This window comes from Phaseolus vulgaris, chromosome 1, assembly GCF_000499845.2.
Source record: "Phaseolus vulgaris cultivar G19833 chromosome 1, P. vulgaris v2.0, whole genome shotgun sequence".
NCBI lineage: Eukaryota > Viridiplantae > Streptophyta > Magnoliopsida > Fabales > Fabaceae > Phaseolus > Phaseolus vulgaris.
Window position 1 is genome coordinate 25,305,191 of NC_023759.2, and position 15,803 is coordinate 25,320,993.

General features: G+C 52.0%; 3 protein-coding genes across 3 annotated transcripts; 1 reads left to right on the top strand and 2 right to left on the bottom strand.

Annotated features, from left to right (window-relative positions):
* Window positions 1-4,294: 4,294 nt before the first annotated feature.
* Window positions 4,295-6,127, bottom strand: LOC137815752 (uncharacterized). The gene is made up of 2 exons (XM_068618865.1): window positions 5,326-6,127; window positions 4,295-4,941 (listed from the first exon to the last, which is right to left on the bottom strand). The coding sequence occupies exons 1-2, from the start codon at window positions 6,125-6,127 to the stop codon at window positions 4,295-4,297; spliced, it is 1,449 nt and encodes a 482-aa protein (XP_068474966.1).
* A 2,304-nt stretch (window positions 6,128-8,431) lies between these two features.
* LOC137815753 (uncharacterized) lies at window positions 8,432-9,652 on the bottom strand. Its single transcript, XM_068618866.1, has one exon. The coding sequence runs from the start codon at window positions 9,650-9,652 to the stop codon at window positions 8,432-8,434; it is 1,221 nt and encodes a 406-aa protein (XP_068474967.1).
* A 5,093-nt stretch (window positions 9,653-14,745) lies between these two features.
* LOC137815754 (uncharacterized) lies at window positions 14,746-15,627 on the top strand. The gene has a single exon (XM_068618867.1). It carries the CDS (start codon window positions 14,746-14,748, stop codon window positions 15,625-15,627), a length of 882 nt encoding a protein of 293 aa, XP_068474968.1.
* The last annotated feature ends 176 nt before the right edge of the window (window positions 15,628-15,803 follow it).

The following is a 15,803-nucleotide window of genomic DNA, read 5'->3' on the forward strand; positions in this document are numbered from 1 at the left end:
CGGATAGGAATCCTTTGGGCACGCCTTGTTCAGGTCCGTGAAGTCAACGCACATTCTCCACTTTTCGTTCGCCTTTTTCACCAAGACGACATTGGCGAGCCACTCAGGGTACTGAATCTCCCTAATGTGGCCAGCACTCAGCAGCTTCTGCGTTTCGTCTCTCACCACCTGTTGTCGTTCCTCATTGAACTTCCTCATTCTCTGACGCACGGGGTGGACCGTGGCGTCCATGCTGAGGTGGTGACACAGGAAATCAGGGTCGATGCCTGGCATATCCGAGGCGGACCATGCGAAGGCATCCAGGTGGCGCGAAATCACTTCTACCACCCCTTCCTGTTCTTCTGGGCTTAGCGAACTTCCTAACTTGAAAGCTTTGCCGCCAATCTCCCTTTCTATGGCGTTAGCTGCAGGCTGCTCCCTGCTATCATCTTCGACGGACGCCGCCTCTTCGACAGGCGCCGCCTCTTCTACGGGCGCCGCGTCGTCAGGGCCTTCCTCCATTGGCACATCTGCTTCGGGCCTCACCCTCTCTGCTATGGCCGCTTCAGGCGTCAGCCCAACGGGCGTCGCCTTAACCATCGTCGTGTCCGCTCTTGGCGGACGTTCATACACCATAAATACGCCTCTCTTCGTCTTCAGGATGTTTTCATAGCATTTCCTCGCCTCCTTCTGGTCTGACCTGATGACTATCACCCGGCCACTGAGGTCCGGTAGCTTTATCTTCATGTGACGGGTGGAGGAAACTGCACTCAGACGGTTTAACGCCGGTCTGCCCAGCAGAATATTGTAGGCAGAATTGGCGTTCACGACGAGGTACCGGATGCTCTCTGTACGGGAGGCCTCTCCGTCTGTGAACGTAGTCCTCAACTCTAGGTACCCACGGACCTCTACCTGGTTATCCCCGAACCCATACAAACATCCCGTATAGGGACTCAGCAGATCGGGGGACAACCGTAACTTATTAAAGGTCGACAGAAACATGACGTCTGTCGAGCTTCCTTGATCAACAAGCACTTTGTGGACCTTCCTTCCAGCTGTGACGACTGAGATGACAATGGGATCGTTGTCGTGGGGCACCACATCTCGGAGGTCTCTTCTTGTGAACACAATATCTGACTCCCAGGGCTCCCCCGAGAGCCTCTCCTCGATTAAATTCACCCCCTCGCGTATTTCTTCCGCTGGGAGGCGGTGGGTCCTCCGCCGGAAAAACCTCCAGCAATGGTGTGGACCTCGCCAAGCACAGGCATCTCGTGTGCTGGCTCATCTGCCGGCGGCGGCAAGGTGGCGGTCGTGGTGGAATCTGCGACATAATCTTTCAAAAACCCAGTCCTCACCAGCTCATCTAGCTGGTAGCCCAACGACAGGCAATTATCAATTTGGTGCCCGAAAGCCTCGTGAAATTCGCACCAAGAGTTTTGCGGGGCCCTAACACCTTGTCGGTCTTCGCCGGTCGCCTCAGCCTCTCGGCTATGTTGGGTACGGCGATCAAATCCTTCAACTCAACTACGAAGTTGTACCTCGCCGGTCCTGCTCTTTCTCTGGCGGGGCGTTCGCCTCCTGCTGGGCCCCGGGGCTGGGGCTTTCTGGCCTCGTAGGGGCGTCTCGCCTCTGGCTTCTTTCTCCCCGTCGTGGCCTCATTGACTCTGACGGGTTGAACTCGCGCCGGTCCCTCGGGCGTGAGGGCACGGCGCTGGTGCGCTTCACACATACCTCCCCTTCCGAAGCAATATGCTATACTGCCCTGCGCCGTAATTCAGCGAAAGTCCTAGGGCGATTACGGATAATGGATTCTCCGAAGGGGCCGGGGCATACGCCTTTCACAAATGCGTACACGATCATAGGCTCTTCTGTTGTGCCAACCTTCACGACCTGGGCCCCGAAGCGATTGATATACTCCTTCAGGGTCTCCCCCTGATATTGCTTCACGTCGAACAGGTCGTAGGAGACCGGCGGCGGGGCCTTGTTGGCTAAGTACTGTTCTCGGAATAACCGCGACAATTGGCGGAAGGATGTGATATGACCTTCTGGGAGGCTAATGAACCAGTCCATAGCCATCTCGGTGAGGGTGCTCATGAAGAGCTTGCACTTGGCAGCATCAGAACCGCCTATCAGGACCATCTGCGTGTGAAATGCAGCCAGGTGCGTCTCTGGGTCCTCCATCCCGGTGAAGATCACCTTGGGTCCCGCGAACGTGTTCGGGATCGCTGCGTCTAGGATCTCCTGTGAGAAAGGAGTGGAAAACTCCCTTGGTGGGGAATGGTTCTCCGTCTCGTCATGCCCGGGCCGCCTCCTATCGTTTCTCAGGCCCTGGCGCAACTCCTCATTCACACGGTGGAGCTCTTCGTTCCGCTCATGCGAGGCGTCAAGGTCTGCCTGCATGCGTTCCTGCTCCATTTTCGAATCCGCCATGTCCTGCTGCAGCCCCCTCATTATTTCCAGGACCTGCTGCATGGCTAGGTCTGCTGGGGCTGCGCGCGCTGCTCTTCGTCTGGTGGGGGCCATTGTCGCTCCAAACTCCTTCAACGTTACTGTAACTTGATAAACCTTCTCGAACTTGTGATGGGACTGATGTTTTATATCGTTCCCACGGTGGACGCCAAATGTTCCGTCCGGTTGACCGGGACGTCTTCGTGCGCGACCTCAACCGTCAGCTAGGGACACCTTCCCACTGGTTGCCTGTGGATTCCTGCAAAAAAGGAAAAGAGGACAAAGAGGCGCCCTAGCGGCCGTGTGCACTCCGACGCTCAAGTCAGCCAGCAAGAAACACCAAAAACTGTCCACCTCCGTGTCTGAGCACCGCGTATGGCACTCTGAAGGTGGTGAATTAACTGTGTATATGTGTGTGTTGTCTCCTTCAGGCAAAAATATTCCCCAGTCACTTGTACGCAACCTTGAAGCACGAGCAAGCAACTAGAGAGTTCTCTGGTAAATTTGCCGAAGGTTCCCCCCCCCCCTTTTCCAACATTCTCTGCGCTATTTAAACTACCCAAGCATTTAAAGCGCCTTAAAGCGCTTTTACTCACAAACGTAACGCACTCATTAAAGCGCTTAATTAGAAAACGTAGCGCATTTAAGACGTTTGAAACGCTCGGGAGCCATTATAGTACCTGAATGCTCGAAAGGGAAACTGTATTGAATAACTTTTAATTACCTGGCACCTGACTAAAGGGTGTTTCTATTCTGGCATGGCTGTCGTACACGTGGAGGGCCTCACGACGCCATTACCCCATCTGGGGGCGCTTCGGCCCACCTGGGGACGTTTCTACGTGTGAGTCCTCTTGCTCGGAGTGCTACTGCGCTAGGGGTGACTTTTTGGGGTGCCAACTCATGCCCCCAAGTATCTAGTCACTTACTTTGAGAGCGTATCTGCCTTCCTTTTGTACTCTGCACCCGGTTGCCCTGGGCGTGACTTTCCTCTTGAGTCGTATCTGCCCTACGGGCGTCTTTGGGGCGGCAGGAGCACGTCACGAGTCAGGCTGCCCTTCACTGGTACTGTTACTATGGCCTTGAAGCCACCTTTTCTTTCTCTTTACTGCTGCCCCGTGCTATTGGGACCTGAGGCCTTCTCACGGCGTCGCTCCCTCCATGGTCTTTCCTACCCATGGGTATCGGGGAACCACACCGTGATTGCCTTACTTTAGCACTGTTTGATCTGGCGACGCCCTAGCGAGGCGATGCCTCCATCTGGGCTACGCTTTGCCTTGGCGACGCCTTCCCCTGGCGACGCCTTGCCTTGGCGACGCCTGGCCTTGGCGACGCCTGGCCTTGGCGACGCTTCCTCTTGGCATCTCTACACCTAGGCGACGCCTTGCGTTGACTTTTGACCTTCCAGTCGTTGACTTTGACCTTGACTTAGTCAGTGCCCGGATACGGGACGGTACAACTGGCATACCTGTTATCTCGCTCCAGGCTTGACTTCCATTTGATTATCTGGTGGCGACGCCTACTTCTGGCGACGCCTTGTCCTGGCGATGCCTTATCTTGGCATCGCTATCTTAGCGACGCCTTCTCTGGGTGACGTCTTTTCTTACCGAAGCCTCGTCCTGGCGACACCTTGTTCGGGCGACGCCTTACCTTGGCGACACCTTACCTTAGCGACGCCTTGTTCGAGCGACGCCTTACCCTGGGCGACGCCTTACCTTGGCGACGCCGATATTGTCTTTTTCTTTGATCTGTGATTTTACAAGGCAAGGAAAAACTAAGGCAAATATATCTCAAACTTTCCTTTTCTTTATTGGGGTGACCTCATTAAAAAAACCCCGAGAGGGAAAAAGAGTGCCCCCTTTACAAAATCTTAACTGAAATAAAACTTCAAATTTGTCGCGTTCCAACTACGTGGGATGGGGCCTCCTTCTAACGTCTCTAGCTTGTACGACCCATTGCCTTTGGCCTTGGTTACTCTGAACGGTCCAGTCCACTTGGGAGACAATTTATTTTCTATCTCGTAAGGGTGAGCCTTCCTCATGACCAAATCCCCGACCTGGAATTGTCGTATCTTCACCTTAGAGTTGTATTGACGCTCCACTCTTCTCTTCACGACCTCAGCCTTAATTTTCGCTTCTTCTCTAGCTTCATCTATCAGGTCTAGGTTCACCCTCCTTTCTTCGTTGGACTCTTCCGCCACGAAACCTAGGAAACGGGGCGAGCTCTCGTGTATCTCCATTGGGATCATGGCGTCCAATCCGTACACTAGGCTGAAAGGTGTCTCCATGGTGGAGGATTGAGGCGTGGTGTTGTAAGCCCATACAATCCTTGGCACTTCTTCTTCCCATGCCCCTTTAGCCTTCTCTAATCTGCGCTTCAATCCTCTCAACAAAACTCTGTTTGCTGATTCGACCTGCCCATTTGTCTGGGGGTGTTCGACTGACGTGAATACCTGCTTGATTCCCACTTCTGTACATAACTTCCCCAACTGCTGGCTCGCGAACTGGGTTGCATTGTCTGAAATGAGACGCCTTGGCACCCCAAAACGACATACAATGTTTTTTCAAACAAAGTGTTGTACCTTGTGGGTAGTGATCTGTGCCACCGGCTCTGCCTCTATCCACTTGGTGAAGTATTCGATGGCAACAATCAGGTACTTCATCTGCCTTATTGCCAATGGAAACGGGCCTAGGATATCGATTCCTTAGGTGTGGAAGGGCCACGGGCTGTATATGGATCTTAACTCCTCTGGTGGCGCCTTGTGCCAATCGGCATGCCTCTGGCACTGCTTGCAATGCTGGGCGTATCGTACACAATCCTCTCTTACTGTTGGCCAGAAGAAACCTGCACGTATCACCTTGGACGCCAAGGATCTTCCTCACACGTGGCTCCCACAAATACCTTCGTGAAGTTCGGCCATTATCCCGGTGCACTCGTCGCCGCTTACGCACGTCAAGATAGGGTGCGTAAACCCATGCCTGAACAATATCCCATCCACTAAGGTGTACCTGGCGGCATTCCTCTTAGTCTTCTTGCCCTCCTCTGGCTCTGCTGGGAGGATCCCATCCGCCAGGTATCGCCTGTAAGGGGTCATCCAAGTGTCGCCTTCCTCCAAAGCGCATACCTGTACACCCTTTTCTTCATCTGGCGAGGCTACGTAAGTACTGATGCAAGGTGCCCTCACCGTCTCTTGACTCAACGAGCGATGAATCCTTGGTTTTCCTCTCGTTGTACTAACGTGAAGGACGTCCACCCTGTTGTCTGCAACGAATTTTCGTGGCGTCTTGAGGGTCTCTTGTATTACGGTCCTCTGCCTTCCCCCCTTGCCTGAGCTGGCCAGCTTGGCAAGCAGGTCAGCTCTGGCATTTTGCTCCCTAGGGATATGCACCAGCTCAAACGCAGCGAAGGCTCTTTTCAACACCTCGACGTACCTCAAATACGCAGCCATCTGTGGGTCCTTCTCTTGGTACCCCCCTGTTACTTGTCCTGTGACCAATTGTGAGTCACTCTTTGCCAAGAGGCTCTGAGAACCCATTTCTTTGGCCAAAAGCATCCTGGCAATCAACGCCTCGTACTCCGCCTGGTTGTTGCTTGCCTTGAAGGCGAAGCGCAAAGCCTGCTCGATTAATACCCCATTAGGCCCTTCCAGGATTATTCCAGCACCGCTCCCTTGCTGGTTGGAAGATCCATCCACTGAAAGCATCCACTATGCCCCTAATTCCACCTCTTGAGGATCTTCTCCTGGTGAAAGTTCTGCTACAAAGTCAGCATAGACCTGGCCTTTGATGGATCCCCGGGGCTCGTACTGGATGTCAAATTCTGACAATTCCACTGTCCAGCGTACCATCCTCCCGGCCACGTCTGGCTTTTGGAGTACCTTCTGGATGGGAAGGTTCGTCATTACCACCACCGTGAAACTGTGGAAATAGTGGCGAAGCCTTAGTGCTGAGAATACTACTGCCAGTGCTCCCTTCTCTAGTGACTGGTATCTTGACTCTGGGCCTTGCAAGGCGTTGCTTACGAAGTATATTGACTTCTACTTGGTCTTGTTCCTGGACCAGTACAGAGCTAATGGTCCACTCTGTTACTGCAAAGTATAGGCGGAGGGGGACGCCTACTGGTGGCTTGCAAAGCACGGGTGGCGTCGCCAAGTACTCCTTCAGCTTGAGAAACGCTGCTTCGCACTCGTCTGTCCACGTAAAACGACTATTCCTCTTGAGGCATTGGAAGTAGTGGTGGCCCTTTTCCCCACCAGCTGATACGAATCTCGATAATGCTGCCATTCGTCCCGTCATTTGTTGAACTTCCTTCACTGAAGTTAGGCTCCTCATGGCGATGATGGCTGCACACTTGTCAGGATTCACTTCTATTCCTCTTTCCATGAGCATGAAACCTAGGAACTTTCCTGCCTCTACGCCGAAGACGCACTTCTCTAGGTTCAACTTTAGGCGGTACTTTGATATGGTGGCGAACAACTCTTCCAGATCAGCTGCGTGTCGCCCTCTCTCGCTCGAGGTCACCACCATGTTGTCTACGTAGGCCTGCACGTTTCTTCCTAGCATTGGTGCAAGGATTTTTTCCATCAATCTTTGGTAGCTGGCGCCTGCATTTTTAAAACCAAACGACTTTACCTTATAACAGTAGCTACATGTATCTGTCATAAACGCCGTTTTGCTTTCGTCCCTGGGATGCATCTTGATCTGATTGTAACCTGAGAATGCATCCATGAAACTCAGCATCTAGCAGCCCGAGGCACTGTCTACTAATGTGTCAATGTTGGGGAGTGGGTACGAATCCTTCGGGCATGCCTTGTTCAGATCTGTGAAGTCTACGCACATCCTCCACTTCCCATTTGCCTTCTTGACTAGAACTACGTTGGCCAGCCACTCGGGATATTGTATCTCCCTGATGTGCCCAGCGTTTAGCAGCTTCCGAGTCTCTTCCTTCACGACGAGGCATCGCTCCACGTTGAACTTCCTCCTTCTCTGCCGCACAGGGCGGACCTTGGTGTCCATGGTAAGGCGATGGGACAAGAAATCTGGGTCGATACTTGGCATGTCTGCCGCGGTCCATGCAAATGCGTCTAGGTGTCGCGAGATCTCTCCCATTACCTCTCTTCGTTCTTCCCGGCTCAAGTGGCGTCCTAATTTGAACGCCTTACCCCCTATTTGTCTTTCAACCGCGTTGTCCTCTGGTTGGGGTTGCTCACGCTGCACACTTGCCGGGCGAGACTCGTTCATGGGATCCTCTTCCATAGGCGTCGCCTCATCGGGTGTCGCCTCCTCTGACTCTTCTCCCATAGGCGAGGCGCCACAATGTCTTCCCTTTGTGCATGCGTCATCCACAGGCATCGCCACTGTAGGTGAAGCATCGTCGGGCGTGGACTCCGTGGGCATCGCCTCTTCTACGGATTCTAGCTCTGCTGACGAACCTGAGATGGGTGGTCGTTCAATTACCATCACCACGCCTCTCTTTGTTTTTAAACTATTCTCATAGCACTTTCGGGCTTCTTCCTGGTCTGACTTGATGACTATCACTTTGCCGCTAAGGTCTGGCAACTTCATCTTCATGTGGCGAGTGGAAGGTACTGCCCTCAATCTGTTTAGGGCGGGTCTGCCCAACAAAATGTTATAGGCTGAGTTGGCGTTAACCACCAGGTACCGGATACTTTTGGTACGTGACGCCGTTCCATCAGTGAACGTCGTCCTCAGCTCTAAGTACCCACGTACCTCCACTGGGTTATCTGCAAACCCGTACAAGCATCCGGTATAGGGTCTCAAGAGGTCCGGGGACAACTGTAACTTGTTGAAGGTCGTTCAGAACATGACATCTGCGGAGCTGCCCTGGTCGACGAGAACCCTATGTACCTTCCTTCCTGCTGCAACTACTGAGATGACCACGGGGTCATTGTCGTGCGGGACGACATCCCGTAGGTCAGCCCTTGTGAACACAAGGTTTGATTCCCAAGGGTCGTCCGGAAATTCTTCTGCAACTGAATTTACTGACCTCACATACTTTTTACGTTGAGAGGCAGTGGGCCCTCCTCCAGAAAATCCACCAGAAATGGTGTGAACCTCCCAGGGACTGGCATCTCGTGTGCCTGGCCTTCATCTTGTACTGTCGTGGCTGCTGTCGTAGTGGACCCTGCGAGGTAATCCTTTAGGAAGCCACTCTTCACAAGTTCATTCAACTGATAGCCCAGCGCGAAACAGTTGTTAATGTGATGTCCAAATGCTTCGTGGAATTCGCACCACGATTCCTTGTGGGGCCCCAGAATTTTGTCAGACTTCGCTGGTGGCCTCAACCTGTCCGCTATGTTGGGCACAACGATGAGGTCTTTAAGCTCCACCACAAAGTTGTGCCTCATTGGTCTACTTCCCTCTCTCCTTCCTTCGGCTTGGCCCCTTGGCGGGGCCCTCCTCGCCTCGTAGGTGCGCTTCTTGTCTGGGTTCCTTCTCTCTGTGGCAGCTTCGTGGATCCTGGCAGGTTGTGTGTGTATCTGTGCCCTTGGTCGCGCAGGTGCAGCAGGCATGCACTTCTCGTATGTCTCGCCCTCTGAGGCAATGTGCTCCAACGCTCGTCGCCTCACTTCAGCAAAGGTCTTGGGAAGCTTGCAGTTAAGCGACTTATCGAATGACCCGGGTCGCACCCCATTCCTGAATGCGTATACAATCATGGGTTCATTGGTGGTACCCACCTTCACCACTTGTGCTCCAAAGCGGCTTATGTATTCCTTCAGGGTCTCACCTTGGAATTGTTTCACGTCGAAAAGGTCGTACAAAACTGGGGCTGGGGCCCTGTTGGCTAAATACTGTTCTCTGAACAGTCGCGAGAGCTGGGCCAAAGACGTAATGTGGCCCTCTGGAAGGCTGATGAACCAATCCATAGCCTTTCCCGTCAACGTGCTCATGAAAAGCTTGCACCTCGCAGCGTCAGAACCGCCTACCAGCAACATCTGTGTGTGGAACGCCGTGAGGTGTGCCTCAGGATCCTCCACCCCTGTGAAGGTCACCTTGGGCCCGGTGAATGTACTGGGTATTGCCGTCTCGAGGATTGCCTGCGAGAATGGTGTTGTGAATTCCCTAGGTGGGGATGTAGCCTCAGGCTCATCTCCATCGCGCCATCCACGGCGCAACTCCTCATTGGTACGATGGAGTTCATCGTTTCTTGCTTGAGAGGCTGCAAGATCCGCTCGCATGCGCTCTTGGTCCACTTTCAAGGCCGCCATTGCGTCCTGCAGCCCTTGCATCATGCCCATGAGTTGTAATGAGCACTTGGGGGAGGGGGATTGGGAGTTATTTTTGTTCGCGCGATGGACGGAAGAAGAGCTGAAGAAAGAAGAAAAAGGCAAAGGTTCAGCAAAGAAGGCTCAAAGAAGCAAAGGGCGGAGAAAACCCTAGAAAAATCCTACCCACGCGGAAAAGAGAAGAACGGGAAAAAACGAAGAAAACAAGTAGAACACAGAAATGCAGAGAAAATAAACAGTCCCAGGCAGTTACAAGGGCAATACAAGAAAGAGAAGGAGTCATCGAAGAAGAAAAACCGTACCTTTGAGTGATCGGGTTAACGAGGGGTGGGGTGCGAAGAAGGAGTGCAGAGAGAATTTCGGAGAAGAAGGTGAACAGTACGAGAGAAATGAGAAGTGATGGAACAGTGCTCTAAGCGCGCATATTTTGAAAGTTTATAATGTTAACTCGAAGAAGCGCTAACGACGCGCACCCTCAGCCGTTCCATCGCACATGTGTCGAAGGATTAAGCGCCAACTTGAATCGCAAAGGGCACCAAGTGCTGACCGTGCGATGGAGCCACGTGTGAAGAGATTAGAGCATGACCCGAAGCGTCACCTTTCTCGCTCAGAGAATGTCACATCATCAGAGCACTCGAAGGTGCGTCACATCAGCGGTACGGAGAATGTCACGTCAGCGGATCAGAGAATGACACGTCATCAGAATGCCACGTGGATAATAAGGCTCAAGACTGGGGGCTTGTGTACCGTCCCGGGGCATTGACCAGAAGTCAAAGTCAACGTCAACACATGGTGGGACCGCTCAAGGGCCCCAAAGAAGGGAAGGAAGATCAACAGGTTGACCGCTTGGGGCATCGCCTAAGAAAGGCGTCGCCTCGCAAAGGCGTCGCCCCAGAAAGGCGTCGCCTCACAAAGGCGTCGCCCAAAGAAAGGGGTCGCCTGGCTAAGGCATCGCCAGGTTAATGCGTCACCAAGTTAAGAAATAGTCAAAGTTAAGACATCGACGGTGTTACCCCCCGATACCCATGGGCAGGAAAGACCATGGAGGGGCTAATACCGTGAGGAAGTCTCGGGCCCCGGAGGCCTAGAACAGCAATGAAGAGAAGAGAAAGGTGGCCTCAAAGCCATAAGTTCTAGTACCAGTAGGGGGTAACCTGACTCGTGAAGTACCCACGCCACCGTTGGGAAACCCTGAGACAGATACGACCCATGAGGAGGCCACGCCCAGGGGAGAACCACGTGCATGGTACGAGAGAAAGGTAGACACACTCCCAAGGTGAGTGACTAGAGGTTGGGGCGCATGAGTTGGCACCCAGGAAGTCACCCGACGCGCCAGAAGCACTTCGAGGAAAGAGGGCTCACACAATGGAATAACCCTAAGTTGGGTTGCGGCGCTGAGGGACCCTCAGCGCAGAATGACAATCAAGTCAGAAGAGCACGTCGCAATAAGCACGTGCTCATTAAATATTTTAGTGAAAGTTTGCCAAGGTACGCGTTAATTCAGTTAAGATTCGAACGTTCCAAGGAATATTTTTATACGCTTTCAATGCGCTTTAACGCGTTTTAAACACGAGAGATGTATAAAAAGGGACCTTGGGGCATTTGAAAAGGGGCCCGAGTTTAAACCTAAGACTCGCAGTTTTACACAGAGCACAAACCCTAGTTGCTTTCGTTGCGCGCCCATTGTGAGCACGAGACGATTAGGGCAACACAGTTTCAGTCATCCAGTACCATTTTCAACCACCCTCAGGGCATTCATTCACAGTGTTCTACACAGGGTGTGTCACCTTTGATGTTTCTCGCTAGCTGACTTGATCGTCGGAGTGCAAACGGCCGCGAGGGCACCCCTTTGTTCACTTCTTTTCAGGTATTCACAGACGGAGCAGAACGAAGGTGCCCTAGCACGTAAGGACAAGCCACGCGCAAAGACGACCCTGGTCAACCAACGGGAACAAAGAACATGGCATACTTTGCTGAAAAACACTATTTCTGCACACACAACTCTTCAAGAAACCCTATCAAGAAGAGTTTACAACCACACTAACCAATAAATTGAAGAATGAAACGAATACACCTGATAGAGAATGCAGAAATCTGCCTTAAACCAGTAGAACAGATTGCTCACACAGTGACAACACCTCTAACCAAGCCTTAGAACCAACCAAGAACAAGCACACTTTGTGATTTGAAAAATCTTTCAAGAATTCGTGCTAATCCTCTGAAATCTCTTATTTCTCTATTGTAAAACTCGTTTTCTCAATGATATGAACAACATTTAAAAGCCAAAACAAACTCTCCTTTTATAGAAAACATTTTATAACAAACTTTCAAAAAACAGTTAAAGCTGTTACAAAAAGAACAGATCGAGAATAAAATGAACAAACTTATTTTTAAAGGCTGTGAGATAATTTGTTATATGTAGAAGACTTAGTCAAACTCCCTGGTGCAAGGATAAAACGTGAAAAAGCCTTTTAAGAAAACCATGGCACTAGACTAAAAAGAATCTATTCATTTATAGAAGAACATATTCATTTTCAAAACTGATCCTGTCGCCGACTCTAACGTGGAGGAATTGCTTTGTCATTTCCTTACCCCGCCTATGCAGCTGTGCTATATGCAAGAATGCTCTTAGAACCTTCTCCGGGAACTTCAAACGCAACCTGCAAAACACACAGACGGCGCCTCTAGCAGCCGTTTGCACTCCGACGCTCAAGTTAGGTCACAGTATCACCAACAAAAATCATAATGTGTATCGAATCTCTCTCTGATTCTCTTTTTATTCTCTTTCTGTGTCTGTGCCTAACAGAATTCTGTTACGCTATCCTCTGCGTGTGTCAGAATTTTGTTACGCTATTGTGCGAAAACGTACCACACTCTGTAAAAGCGTGGGTGTGTGTGTTTCTGTGTGTACCTTTCACGACGCGGAGTGCACCTTTATCTTGGCCGCGCCCCTCTCAGATGGTGACACGTGGAGGCATGCAACTCACATCTAACCGTACACGTGCCACTACCTGAAGGGCTCTAGCGCATCTCTTTGTGCGCCTAAGTTATTCCCTTGCGGAGTAACTTAGCGCGTTTCTTCCATCTGGGTGAATCGCACACTCCCAGGAGAACGCCAGGTGTGGCTGGATTGGGCACACTCACCAAGCATTGCTCTCTGCCTAAGCGATTTCCCCTTCACGATGTCATGCACGTAATGGGTTAAGAGAGTCACCAATCACTGGCCGGTTTACTAACTCCCTCAGGCCACTCTCGTGCACGATTCTACAGGCGAGGAGCTCCTCCTGACCATGCACCCGATGACTGATCGGTGCTCTATTGCTTCTCGCGTTCTCCCCCCAGGTGTTTATCTTGGAACTGATCTGTCGGTGGCCACTCGATTACTGACCACCGATCACCGTTCTGGGTGATCTCCTCCCTGACTTCTCTGCCACCTGATCCACGTGTCACCCTGCGAGTGGTCCCCGTGGTTATCTGCTGCTGGCGTCATCGACTACCGATGACCGACCGGATCACAAGCCCCCCAGTCTCGAGCTGTGAACTCGTTCTCAACGAAGAGACTAAGTGGTCGTACCCTCGGTCCGCGTGGCAAGTGGGGCCACATCACGTGCCACCTCACGTGTTGCCTTTTGACGTTATGACTTCCTCCCTTAATCTCGCGACATGTGGACGCATCAACGGCCAGCGTGGAGTGTCGCTAACGCTTCCCTTATTCAAATAGGCGCGCGTTTTCACTGTTTCATCATCTTCTTCAATACTCCAACTCTCAGACACTTCAGATCTCCTCTCTGCGCGCCCAACTTTCTTCGAGCTTTCTACCTCAAGACCTTCCGCGATCATCTAAAGGTATGACTTTTCTTCTTCCTTGATCCATTTAGGTTCTTTTCACCGATTGCATTCATCTCTTTCACTACCATGCATTCATCTTCTCTGTTTTTCTTTTTCTCAACCCGCGCTAGGGTTTTTTGCGTTTCTCACTTCGCTTTCTACTTCTCCCTCTTCCTCTTCTTCGCCTGGACCTTTCTTTCTTCTTCCCTTCCTCTGTTTTTCACCGAACCATTCATCATTCCCTCTTCTTCCGTTCATCTGACCTTTTGCTTTTGCTTTCCTCCATTGCAGTTATCTCGCAATGGCTTGCTTGAAGCAAACTGCTCGCATCGTTGCCTCATCCTCAGCCTTCAGCAAGTGCACCAGCGTCACCTCCACCTGATGCAGCTCCCTATCAGGACTACGCCAGGGTCTACGACTGGGCTCCCCTGGCATTGCGGGCCGAAACTTCCACTCAACTACCTAAAGGCCACCTCAAGACCCTTCTGAGAAACGACCCTGATGAGCCCTCCTGCGCCATCGACAGGGAGAACGATTTCAACGTTCGTATACGCATTCCTCCTCGAGGGATGCCAATCTGCGTGGACGATAGGGCTACCAATGGGGTGCCCTTCACCTTCATATACTCCGTCATCTTCAAAAGGTTGAAGCTGCGCTTGCCCTTCACCTTCTTTGAGAAGGAGCTGATGATGGAGCTGAACGTCGCCCCTTGCCAACTCCACCCGAATGCCTGGGCTTTCATACGGGCATTCGAGATCCTCTGCAACTACTTTGGGCATAACGCCTCAGTAGACGTCTTCCTACATTTCTTCGAGGCGAAGAATGGGGATAGGTCTTGGGTCAACCTGAATGGAGTTGCTGGACGAGTGATCTTGGGCCTGTACCAGCAATCGTTTAAAGATTGGAAGGGCAGGTTCTACATGATATCTGCTACCCAGCAAAGCCCAACGCTGCTCGAGGGGTTTCCCCTTTATTGGGTTCCTGGAGTCGAGTTTAAGAAACCCCGGGGCCTTGAAGCCATGGCTCCCTACGAGCGCGAGCTGTGTAGGTAGCTCCTAGGGGAAAAATATAACTCGGCCCTTCTCATCAAACACGTGTTTGATGTGGTGTCTCTGAAGAAGTACATAGGTAGGCTCTTCTTCTTGCACCTCTTAGAATACTTGCACACTCTCATGCATACGTGCATAACATTTTATCCACTTGCACAATTATGCCATCTAACTCTTCTTTTTACCCTTGATGTAGACATGACTTCAGGGAAAGATAGGAGGAGGGCATTACTGGAGCTTGCCCGGACCAGGGGAGCCAAGGGGACTGGTTCTTCCTCCTCTACCACCGAGCCCATCGCAGTTCCCCCTCTCTCGGTCGCGCCTGCTGAAGGCCACGAGCCAGAGAAGAAAAGAAGAAGGCTAGTAAAGGCCTTTCCCGCAACTGTAGCGGTAGCTGCTGATCCTACCCCCTCAACCGAGGAGGAGAGTTCTGGCTCTCCTCTCATTCATCGCAAGAGGAAACACCAAGAGGTTGGGGGGGCTTCGTCTCTTAGGCCTGAGGAAATTGAAGTGGTACAGATCGAGGAGGGTTCACCCCCACCTCCTCCTACTCAACCTGCCTCAGCACCAACTTTCTCTCCCTCCCCTCAGCGCCTACCATCTCCGACGCCTCAACCTCTGTCTCCAGCATCACTTCCACCTCCACCCCCAGTGGGCCAAGCTATTGGTCAACCCACTCCACCTGCTGGGAGTGATTCTGCCCACTCGGGGGGTCTCTCAAGACTTCCTGCATCACCACCACCGCCAACCTCTGCTGCTATTGCTGAAGGTGGTGAGGCCAGCTCGCAGCCAAGCAGCTCTGGCGCTAGCAATGAAAATTTCAGTCGGGTCATTGCCTTGGTTCGACATTTCATACGCAGCCGGGAGCTTCTCGAGTGGAGTGGGCAGGAGGTGGACATGCACTTGGCCAAGCAGATAGTGCTTTCCCTAGAGTTTTCCACCCAGCACTGCAAGCAACTAGTCCTGGAGAAGAGGATCAAGGAGCTTGAGCACGACAAGGAGTCACTGCAGAGTGACTTTGAGGCTGCCCAAGGGTCCGTAGATCTGATGAGGGAAATGGTGGAAAAGTCCAGGAAATAGTACCTATCGCAAGTCCAAGAGACCATCAAGACTGAGATCTTGATGGGGCAAGCTGTCAACGCTCTGGACAGCGAAGTGGTGGAGCTGAGGAGCAAGGTAATCAACTTGGAGGCTGAGACTTCCTCCCTAGCCAACTGAACTCACAACTAGCGGGGGATCTCAAGTCTACCAAGGAA

What these genes read in the sequence shown, in the direction of transcription:
- LOC137815752 (XM_068618865.1), bottom strand. Translation starts at nt 6,127, where the DNA reads ATGCTTTCAGTGGATGGATCTTCCAACCAGCAAGGGAGCGGTGCTGGA. An exon ending in AATGGCCGAACTTCACGAAG is followed by an intron (nt 4,942 to 5,325) that starts GTATTTGTGGGA and finishes GTCTCATTTCAG; the next exon opens with ACAATGCAACCCAGTTCGCG.
- LOC137815754 (XM_068618867.1), top strand. Translation starts at nt 14,746, where the DNA reads ATGACTTCAGGGAAAGATAGGAGGAGGGCATTACTGGAGCTTGCCCGG.
- LOC137815753 (XM_068618866.1), bottom strand. Translation starts at nt 9,652, where the DNA reads ATGGCGGCCTTGAAAGTGGACCAAGAGCGCATGCGAGCGGATCTTGCA.